Here is a 12,171-nt window from a genome sequence, read left to right on the forward strand (position 1 = left end):
AGGCACGCGTGCCTCAATGACCCAGAAAACTATGCTGGCTGGAGTCAGAGTTCTATGCTTTGGCTCTTAGTAGGGTCACCCATTCCTAACAGGTCAAAGGGTAGAGGCCTCAGAGTGGTCCACCGGTCCTCCAGGTTCGGGGGGGTTCAGATCTGGGCCAACAACCCTGACTGGCAAATCAGATTTGTTATGGAAACAGCAATGAAAAATTATTCTATTAATGAGTGTGACAGTATTCCTGAGTGTCCACCTGGAACTTGCATGACTGACAGTAGTGAAAACCGAGAGGAAGCTACTGATGTGATGAAGGAAGCCCTGAACACCGACAGAGATGGAGGACCTTCGTTGCTGCCCTAAATGCCAACAGCATAAACAGGCAGTAATAATAATAATAATCATGACTCTTAATTTATCTGTGACCAGACTCAGATCTGGCTCCAAGATGAAGACAATTAATCTGGGCCACTAACTAGACAGGAATTTTCCATACTCAAAGTGTAACAAAACTCACTGGTTCCATTGTCATTCAGTGAAACCCTGTCTCCTATTAAAAGCAACAGTCCATCTTGATTGGCTTTTTCATTCTCCAGGAACCAGCTGAAAATGGCTGGGGTTTTAAAAAATGATTTTAAAATGTGCTAATGGGTTTTCATTAACAAAATATCACCACCAGCAGCGTAGCAGTTAGTGCAGTCGCTTTACAACGCCAGTGATCAATTGTGGTTCAATGCCTGCCGCAGTCTGCTTTACATTCTGCCCGTGACTGTGTGGGCTTCCTCCGGGCACTCCGGTATCCTCCCACATTCCAAAGACGTACAGGTTGGGGTTAGTAAATTGTGAGCATGTTATGTTGGAGCCGGAAACATGGTGACGGTCGTGGGCTGGCCGCAGCACAACCCGCTGTGATTGGCTTTCGATGCATTCCACTGCAACACACAGGAGCCTGAAGGCACACACTCAGTGATTCAGAAACAGCTTCTCCCTTCTGCCCACCGATTTCTAAATAGACATTGAACCTGTGAACCCAAGCTCACTTTGTTATATATCGTTTCTGTTTTTGCACCATTTTTAATCTATTTAATAGACATACATATTTACTGTAATTGATTTATGTATTTTTTCCCTCTGTTATCATGTATTGCATTGTACTGCTGCCATTAAGTTAACAAATTTCACGACATAGGCTGGTGATGTTAAACCTGACTCTGTAAATGCTAGAGGAGCTCAGCGTCAGGCAGCATCTGTGAAAGTAAATAAATGGTTAACATTTCAGACCGAGACCCTTCTTCAGGATGCATTCCACTGTATGTTCTGATGCTTCAATGTACTTGTGAGAAATAAAGCTAATCTTAAATCTCAAAAACCTATGTTGCATTCACTTAATCTTTAATGCAAAATCAGCATTAACTTTTCAGGATTAATCTACCTATGCCTGCTGACTAAACTATCCCTCCCACTGTGTTGCTTTACCCTCCTCTCCTCCCCTCCTCCACCCCTGCCGAAACAGATCTCTCTGTCCCAGCATCACATTCCTCCATACCGTGCGGTATAGGGTCGCTAAATCCATAACCACCCCCCACCCCCCCCCACCCTCGGGACCATTTCCTCTGTTAATTGTGCACAAGATCTTCTGTAGCAGATGTTTCAATGTCCGTGTGACAAATGAAACTAATAAAACTGATCCTTACCCTCTTGACTGTAAAATACATCAGAAAAAATCAGGCAGCCCCCGCCCCGAAGGGTGGTACTGGCTAAGGATAAGTCTGCTGTAACACACACAAAATGCTAGAGGACCATCAGGTCAGACAACATCTACAGAGGGGAATAATCAGACATTTTGTTCCGAGTCCTGATGTAGGATCTGAAAAAGCATCTAAAAAGTTGACTGTTTATTCATTTCCATAGATGCTGCCTGACCTGCTGAGTTCCTACAGCATTTTGCGTGTGTGTTGCTCTGGATTTCCAGCATCTCTTGTGCTTATGATTCGCCGTTTCTTTTCCTGTGAGTTTGCTGACAGAATGTCTGTGTACTGCCTGTAAAAGTGGTGGGAATAGATTCAAAAATAACTCTGCACACCTCTTCAGGGACCATTTCCTCTGTAAATCGTGCTTCAGCGGCAGATGTTCATGGGAAAAATAAAGCTAATCTTGCATGCTAAAGTACATTGGAGAAAATAGTGCAGGCCACCAGGACGGTGATATCAGCTGAAAATATATCACCATTTAATTGGCTGGATCTTGGAACCAGATTTGAGTCTAGTCACAGATAGGTTTAGAGCTATTGAGTTAAAGATTAATTTCCAATTCAGATGCTAAATTCAGTGGACTTGATTTGCAAACTTCAATACTCATTTCTTTCTGACAAAATGCCTGTGCACTGCCTGTAAAGGTGGGGGGAATAATAAATTTCAAACAGACTACGTTTATAAGCTTGAAAAGGAAATGTTGTTTTGGGACATGGAGAAATAGCAGAAGAGTGGAGCTAACCGGAAAACCTCGAGACTGTTTAAGATGGTTTGACTAGCCAGCTCCTGCACTGTAACATGTTTAAACACAAGAGATTCTGCAGATGCTGGAAATCCAGAGGGACATATACAAAATGTTGGTGGAACTGAGCAGGTCAGGCAGCATCTAGGAAGTGGAATTAACAGTGGATATTTCAGGCCAAGACCCTTCATCAGGACTGGAAAGGAAGGGAGAAGAAGCCAAAATAAGAAAGTGGTTGGAGGGGAAGGAGTACATAGTGGCAGGTGATAGGTAGAAAAGGTAATGGGCTGCAGAAGGAAGAATCTGCAAAAAGATGAGAGTGGTCCATGGGAGAAAGGAAAGGTGGAAAGGCACCAGGGGATGGTGATGGACAGGTGAGAAGAAGAGAAGAGCTAGAATGGGGAATGGAAAAGGAGAGAAGGGGGTTGTGGGAGAAACTATCAGAAATTAGAGAGATCCATGTTGATGCTGTCAGAATATTCTGTCTGACGCTACCAAGATGGAATACGAGATGCTGCTCATATTAGCAAAATATAATATCCAAATAATAGGAACCAAACATAATATACTTGGCAACTTTTCGGAACACCGTCCTGCACTGAACAGTCCCTGACTAGAGGGGGAGAAAATCAAAACTTATTTCTGATATGACACAGAGAATCAAACAAATTGCAGACATTAGAAATCTGAAATAATAGAACATATGCTAGAAAACAGAAAAGGCTCAGCCGGCTGGGCAGCATCTGCGGGAAAGTTAAAGGTTAATGTGTCAAGTGGAAAGCTGATGAAAAGCCTACAGCCTGAAACAAAAACTCTTTTCAACATTGAGGCCAATGGATGGGACATGGTACTGAGAAAGAAATAAAAACAATAGCAAAGAAGCTCTGGTATTAGACCTGTGAATTCAGCTCAGATGACGACAAGAAACTATTTACTCTTGATTTACCATGCTGTTTTGCACCCGCAGGTGAGCTAAATTGCTAAAAAGTTTACTTGGATTCAGCAGCACAAAGGAAGACCACTTAATCTTCAATAATCCTCAAAAATTCCTGATAGTATAGTAACACACACACAAAATGCTGGCGGAACCCTGGCAGCTCAGTGTTATTTTCCTAACAATCTGAATTATCACAGCACACAAGGAAGACCTTCAGTAGATAAAAGACTTGAAGTGTTTGTACATTCATTCAAATGGCTTGTTATTACATGTAATGCATGTCATTGTAAAAGAGCTACTCTGAAGACTATAATTTTGTATTGAAGTTAAATGTCTCACTCAAACCTCTTTGAACTTAAAACACTCACAGATGACTTCAAAGGCAAAGAAGGAAATTAAATGAAGGAAGACGGAAACTTGTCATCTGAAAACATGACAAAATGAATAACTATTTGCCCTTCTGTGCTAAGTGAAAGAAAGGATAACATAGTCTCGCATATGAAATGTTACTGGCTCTTTTATTTGCAGGAGGTATATATAGCTGATAAATATTTTCTGCTGCTGTCAAAATAATAACCGTGAAATTGTATGGTTAGGAACGCTTGCTCGATCATTTCAATTCAAAGTTTTTATATATAGACACAGTATGACTGTTTACCTTCTGCTGTAAGGTGACTGTAGTTTCCATTTGGAGAGTTAATTAAATGTATTTCCAATATTAGAATATCAAGAATAGCACATGACAGGCTGAATGAAAAAAAACTACTTAATTAACAAAAATGTCATCTGATTCAATATTTATCATCCTCTTTTTTGAGGCATTAGCAGATAAGGTAAAATGATAGGTGAAGTGTTTCTTTTAATGGAAGAGCTTAAGACGAGATAATCAAAGTGTCATGTACTTCTCTCATTCTTTGAAATGGATTTCAATTCATGAGTTTTTTTAAAATCATAAGTGGGAAATTCAGAGATCCCGCTCAACATTTCTTCTTCAACTGAAATGATCATCAAAACTATTTATCAATGTACTTCTATTATGTCTCATGGTGGCCTAACAGGGTGTGTCTAATTTTTACTATGGTAGACCTCCACCATCCTGGTCACACTCTCTTCTCGCTACTTCCATCAGGAAGGAAATATAGGAGCCTTAGGGCCCACAACACCAGGTTCAGGAATAGTTATTAATCTTCAATGATCAGGCTTCTGAAGCGGTGTGATAACTTCACTCATCCCAACACTGATACGCTTCAAGGATTCTACACAACTCTTGGTATCATTATCTTCATTTGCATAGTTTGCCTTCTTTTGCACATTGATTGTCAGTCTTATTGTGTAGTCTTTCATAAATTCTATTAGATTTCTTTATTTTCCTGTAAATGCCTCAAGAAAATGAATATCAGGGTAGTATTTGGTAACATATATGTACTATGATAGTAAATTTTACTCTGAACTTTGATTTTCCTAACTTTCCTCTTCATTTCCCCTCAATATGTTAACCACTGTTGTATGTGTACAATCTCCCAGTGTAGAAATAAATTGATTGAGTTTATGAAAAGCAGCATCATCATTAGGAACCCCCATCACCCAGGCCACGCTCTCCTCTTGCTGCTGCTCTCAGACCACCAGGTTCACAAACATTTATTACCTGTCAACCATCAGGCTCCTAAGCCAAAGTAGATAACTTCACTCGCCATATCACTGAAATGTTCGCACAACCCATGGACTATTCTTTTCATGTTCTCAATGTTTATTGCTTATTTATTTTAATGGGGAGAATGTGAGGCAGCATCGTGTCCTTTCTGCCCTGGCAGAGAGATCCTAGAACACGTCCTCAGCAGCTGCCCAGAAACCCTGGGAGAAGGCTCCTATCGCTGGTGCCATGACCGGGTGCAGAAGGCAGTGGCAGAAAGGAGCTCCTTGGCCATTAACAACAGAAAGCACCTCTGCCAAATCCATGGCATTGTCAACACTGGAGACCAACTACAGCTTTAGCCTAGATCACCTGCAGGCTTGCTTGTCACGGCGCCTGACTGGCAACGGAAAGTCGGGGTGGAGGGCGTGATGCAAGCCTGTAGGGGTGGGGTGTAGAGGCCCTGTTGGCTGCTCGCTGTACAGAATCTACTCCCTCCTTAGCTGCAAGGAAAAGAGCCATCAGGATGGTCACAGAGGCTCCTGAGCGATCCTCCAGTTGGTTATGGATCATGAGTTATGACCCGTGGACAGTCCTGATGAAGGGTCTTGGCCTGATACGTTAGCTGTTTACTCTTTTCCATAGTTGCTACCTGGCCTGCTGAGTTCCTCCAGCATTCTGTGTGTGTTACTGTGGACCAGTGTTGCTGGGACACACGCTGCGGTCTGATCAGCCCTGGCAGGGTTGCCTGGGCGAGAGTGTCTGATGTTGACAGACCTGAAACACCAGATGACCCCAGGTTACATCACTAATGATGTGTCCCTGCACATTCTAATATTTATCTCAGCATCTTGTTGCATTTTCACAGTTAGGTGCCTTAAGCACATCAGTTATACGCCCAAGTCTTTCATTAATTCCATTATGGTTATTATTCTCTTGGGGATTTATTGAGTACACCCACAGGAAAATGCATCTCGGGGTTGTATACGGTGACATGTATGCACTTTGTTAATAAATTTAATTTGAACTTTGAAAAACTGTACATAAGCTAAGACTGACAAATAACCAATGTGCTAAGTGTGTACAATCCCCCAGTACTACATCGGCTTTTCTTCAAATGTCAGCCAGGACTGATCACTGGTACACCACACACCTCTGGGGGCACTACAATAATGGTGATACTCTTCCTCGTGCATTTAACTTGGAGGATATAATGAGAACTTTTATGAAGGAGCACTTGGAAGGATGAAAATCTATTTGAGATACAGCAACACAGTGACAGATAATCAATGTCAATAGCAGTTCGGACCATCTTTTACAGTTACTTTTATGTTTCACCCTCCGGTACAAGAACAATTCGACAATTTATTAACTCTGATGGTGAACTGAAGGGCAGTTCTCAGTCCATGGCGGTAACCTTCCTTTTTGATACAGCATGGCAAAAGGTTCTTCCAGCCCAATGAGCCCGTGCCTCCCAATTACACCCACGTGACCAATTAACCTCCTAACCAGTCTGTATGTCTTCTAGAATGCACACTCGAGGATGTGCTGGGGGCAGCCCACGAAAGTCACCATGCTTCCAGAGCCAACACAACATGCACACAACTTACTAACACTAACCCATACATCTTTGGACTGTTGGAGGAAACTGCAGCAGCCAGAGCAAACCCACACGGTCACGGGAGGAACATATAAACTCCTTACAGAGGGCGGCGGGAATTGAGCCCAGTTCACTGGTACTGTAAAGCACCGTGCTACACTACACTAACATGCCACCCCATTGGTGGAAGTGCATGGAGTCCCCTGTCACACACAAATGAGATTTGCTTTACATTTCCAGACAAATTAAGGCAGCGAACTGAAAATATCTCAGAGGAAATTCTGGAGCAATTCTTCACCTAGGCTTGTAGTGTGTAACCACTCTCCCACATCAAAGGCCCTAAACAGCACTTCCAGTTGAGGCCATGATTCACATGCATCTCTTCCAACCTTATTTTATCCGTTCAGTGCTCTCAGCACACCAAGCACTGACAGGGCAGCAGTGTCACCAAGTACCTGCATACCTTTGGCTGTCCACTCAATCAATGCCTCTTATAGCCTTGTACACCTCTATCAAGTCACCTCTCATCCTCCTTCGACGGGAACTTGCATACAAAGGGCCCGTAGGATTTCTGCGGATCCCTACCACCCATCCTGCAATCTCTTTGACTCACTACGGTCAGAAAGGAGGGATAGGGAGCATCAGGATGGGGACTGTCAGACTGGGTAACAGCTTCTTCCCTCAGGCTGTGAGACTGATGAATACCCTGGGACAGTGAGCTGTTTACCTTATGCTGCACACTACGTGCACTGCATTTTATTTTATTAACGTACTTAAGGTAATATTTCATTTAGCATGCTAAGTGTGGTATATGTTTTGTGGGTATATCCTGGTCTGGAGAAACAATGTTTCGTTTGATTGTATATATGTATAATCAGGAGATAATAAACTTGAACTTTAACTAAAGAGAGCTTGTTGAATTCAATGTTAAGCCCATTGGTCTAATGGATGGTAATGTTTCTTTCCTTTGTTTTGGACTCGTGGAGGAAGCAGGAGGCAGGAAGCAGGGGACTGGGACACCAAACTGGAACTGGCAATACAATGATTGGAATTTATATTTTTTATTCCATTCCTACCCCGGCTTTCTGGGTGGGAGGGTGGAGATATTTCTCCAGAAAAGAAGGTGTAAGGCAGTCCTTCTCTCCGCGAGCCTGCAGGTCACTCTTGGGCATGATGTAGCACCTGTTTAGCTGCACGATCAGGGTCACGTGAAGCCATGGGAGCAGGTGGTGGATGGTCGTATGAACAGCTGATGCACATCACAAGTCTTGGTTATGCAACCACTGACACCAGGCAGACTATCTCTGAAGAGTATTGATAATGGCTGGGATCACCTGTCTTGTAATGACACTGCCCAGAAAGCAGCAATGGCAAACCACTTCTGTACAAGAATTTACCGAGTACAATCATGGTCATGGAAAGATGATGATTACCCACGTTATTCAACATGGCACATAACCAACGAACGATTGCTTGCATAACAATCCCACTATCCTTTTGAAATTCATTTTCGTCTTCATCCAAACTCTACTTCTCCTTTTTTCCTTTCCCAATCTTCTTTATATGCATCTTAAGAATATTCACTTGGAATGTTTTTCACCTCAACAAACTGAAACATTAACTCTGTTTCTTTATCTATAGGTGCCTCCTCTCTGTTGAACAAATCTAGTATAATTTGGATTATTTCAACACTTGCTATATATGCGGTACTAATTTCTAATTATTCAGTAAATAAAGCAAAGCCTTTTGAGTAACATCTTCCAAATTGTACACCAATATATATCCCTCACAATCTGGAGAAGATAGTGATTACAACCACATTTACATTTTCATATTTCTACATTTTAGAACATAGAACACAGAACTGTAAAAGCTCTTTGGCTCACAATGTTGTGCCAGCATTTTGACCTATTGTAAGATCTATCTAACTCTACACTTTTACCTATAATTTTCTCTTTCAATCATTTTCTTTCGGTCATGTGCCTACCCAGGAGTCCAAGTGTTTTTTTAAAGAATCAATGGTAAATACTCAAACATATAAGTATAATGTAAGGAAATATTTGTATATTATATATGTATTTTATACAGAAATTGAGAGTTATTACTGAGCTCTAATCAATATCCTCATGAAAGTGACAACATTCCATTCATAAAATGCTGGAGGAACTCAGCAGTTCAGGCAGCACCTACAAAGAGGAATAAACAGTTGACATTTGGGGCCGAGATCCTTCTTTAAGACTATTGAAGTTGATCAAGTCCTGATGAAGGGTCTTGCCCTGAAATGTTGGCTGTTTATTCCTCTCTATAGATGCTGCCTGATTTGCTGAGTTCCTCCAGCAACTTGTCTGTGTTACTCCAGATTTCCTTGTATTTACGGTATCTAATTTTCTTTCCTGCAATGAAGGATCTGCCTGAAGATACTGTTTTCAACAATAAAGGAACAGAAGGGAGCCACTTACGGCTGGCACAGCTTGATGAGATCCTGGTCAGTCGTGCCGGGAGGCAGGCCTCTAATGTAGAGATTAGTCTTGCTCAGCTGTTCACCACCACTGTTGTTGCTGCTGTTTGTGCTTGGACTGGGCGGAGCCATAGGGTGGGGAGCTGGTGCATAGGATTGCTGAAATTCAAAAGTTGCAAACACATGAGAAAGCAATTCCCCATTTATTGTTCAATGATTATTTATCCCCCACATGAAGCATACTTGCTAGAAACCGTCATGCCTCCAAAAGGCAGCACGCATCATTAAGGACCCCCAACACCTAGGACATGCCCTCCAGTAACTCTTTACATACACATAGTGGAGAGCATTTGTATTGGCTGCACCACCCTCTGGTATGGAGGGGCCACTGCACACTGATCAGAAAAAGCAGCTGAGGGTTGTGAACTTGGCCAGCTCCATCATAGGCACTGGCCTCCCCAACAGTGAGAAAATCTCAAAAGGCGATGCCTCAAAAAGGTGACATCTATCATGAAGGACCCTGGCCAAGACATGCTCTCTTCTCATGACTACCATCAGAGAGGAGCTACATGAGCCCAAAGACACACAGCTTCTTCCCCTCCACCATTAGTCAATTAACCCATGAACACTTCTTCAATATTGATGTTCTTATTGATGAAGAGATACAGCAGAGAATAGGCCCTTCCGGCCCTTCAAGCTGCGCCAATTTAACCCTCACCAAATCACGGGACAATTTACAATGACCAATAAACCTACTAACCGGTACACCTTTGGACTGTGGGAGGAAACTGGAGCAAACCCACACATTCTACGGGGAGAACGGACAAAGTCCTTACAGAGGACGCCAGGAGTGAACTCCAAATTCTGATGCCCTGAGCTGTAATAGTGTTGAGCTAACTGCTATGACACAATGGTGCAGCAGCTCTCTTGATACATATTTCTTTTTGCAATTTATTTTATATTTTATGTATTGCATTGTACTGCACAACACATTTCACGACATATGTCAGTGCTAATAAGCCTGACTCTGATTCAGAAACCCTGTCATTTTTACATTGGTAGTGCATTCTCCAGAGCTGGCACAGCAGTCTTGCCAGATTCCAGGTTAATTTGGTAACTTTTTCCATTTCATGAACATTTCCTATAGCAAGTCAGCAAAGGATACTCCCAAGTCAAGTGCAATGATAGTCAGCTGGAAAGTCATTTCTACTATGCATTGACAAAATCATTTGAACACAACATTAAGAGATCGGGGAGACAGTGGTATTTCTATTCTTACAGTCATGCTCTTCTTACAATCTCTCTGATTGAGACTACTAGTATTTATAAAGGATAATGGGATGGATTTCTATGAATCTGGGCCAATTAAGAGTCTTGAACAAAGATACCTCAAACTGTGTAGCTGGAGACTTTGATCTCACCAGTCTGGCTTTGAACACTTTATGATTGAAGTATTATTCTGACTATCTAAAATGCCGAGTCTCCAAAGATAGACTCATATTTGAATAACAAAATAATTTTTTTGATGTTTTACTCAACTTTTAACATTCACCCTCAATAGCTTGAGAACCTTTACTCTTTTTTCGGTTTGACAATTCTAATTAATTAATTGTCTGGCTAACTCCATACATGAAAGCAGGTAGAGAGAATATAACGATCGTTCATCCATTAATTTAATAAACTCAGTACATAATGTATGCATCTCCATTTTCTCTGATTCAAGTGAATCTTAATAAGATCAACTTTTTTTAACAACATCTTAAAAAACTCGTAAAATGTATTGTTCAAGTTCAAATTTATTATCATTCAACCGTATACCAAACGGCCTCCATACCATTAAGCACATCTACAAGGAGTGCTGCCATAAGAAAGCAGCATCCGTTATCAGCGACCCTCACCTTCCAGGCCATGTTCTGTTCTCCCAACTGCCATCAGGAAGGAGAAGGTACTGGAGCCTTAGGTCCCACACTACCAGTTTCAAGAACAGTTATTACCCTTTAACCATCAGGTTCCTGAACCAGCGTGGATAACTTCACTCATCTCAACAATAAACTGATTCCACAATGGATGAACTCTATTTCAAAGACTCTACAACTCATGTTTTCAGTATTATTTATTATAATTACTATTAGTTTTTTTTAGCATTTGTACAGTTTGTCTTTTGCACATTCATAAATTGTCCACCCTTGTGCGTAGTTTTCATTGATTCTATTGTGTTTCTTTGTACCTACAGTGACTGCCTGCAAGAGAATGAACCTCAGGGTAGTATGCATTGACATATAAGTACTTTGATAACAAATTTACATTGAGATAGTGAATAAAGCTGGTAAAGTGGGTCAGATTGCAATCAAGTATTGTGCTTAATATATAAAATTTAAGACTAAAACACAGGTATCAAGAAAATCTATCAAGAAATGACCTACTCGGTTATAGGGTAAGAATGTAACAGATCTACTCTGAAATTATTCAGTGATTTGTGTCTGTTCTGCTGACATCAAGGAAAGGTAACTGAAACAGTTGCCATATTATTGCTTCTTGTCATTTTAACATAACAGGAAGATTTTCCCCACAGGATTGTAGCTTTAATTCTGAACAATTTGAAACATGTTGGCCCTTTTAGTAGCTGGTGAGAAAGAACTACTTAGACTCTACCCATTTCACAGTCATGCCATGATTTTCAGTCAAGACAGTGTCAAGAAAGCTCAATTGTGAGAGTCAGATTTGCCTGAATTTCAATTGTTTAGACACATTCAAAATCTCTGCCTCAGGGTGGTCTGAAAGAACATTTCCCCAGAATTCAGACTTCATTCTTGTCTGAAAAAATAAGCTTATATTGATAGTCATTGACTATTTTCTAAACGAGAAAATTGGAGGTTCAAAGGGACTTGGGAGACATACTGCGGAATTCCCTGAACATTAACTTGCAGAAGGTGGTGAGGAAGGCAAATGCAACATTAGCATCTGTTTCCAGAGGACTAGAATACAAAAGCAAGGATGTGATGTCGGATCTTTATTGGTCAGACTGCACTTTAAGTATTGTGAGCAGTTTTGAGTCTTTC

At 41.3% G+C, this 12,171-nt stretch overlaps 1 protein-coding gene across 4 annotated transcripts in view; it reads right to left on the reverse strand.

Moving 5' to 3' along the window:
- LOC140713876 (RNA-binding motif, single-stranded-interacting protein 3) overlaps nucleotides 1-12,171 on the reverse strand; it is a 632,800-nt gene that overhangs the window by 468,113 nt on the left and 152,516 nt on the right. For all 4 annotated transcript variants that reach the window (XM_073024496.1, XM_073024497.1, XM_073024495.1 and 1 more), the window contains one exon: nucleotides 9,114-9,271. In XM_073024496.1, coding sequence (XP_072880597.1) covers nucleotides 9,114-9,271 — 158 coding nt within the window. The remainder of the gene's footprint in view (nucleotides 1-9,113; nucleotides 9,272-12,171) is intronic.

The sequence above is a fragment of the Hemitrygon akajei genome, chromosome 20 (assembly GCF_048418815.1).
Source record: "Hemitrygon akajei chromosome 20, sHemAka1.3, whole genome shotgun sequence".
Taxonomy (NCBI): Eukaryota; Metazoa; Chordata; class Chondrichthyes; order Myliobatiformes; family Dasyatidae; genus Hemitrygon; species Hemitrygon akajei.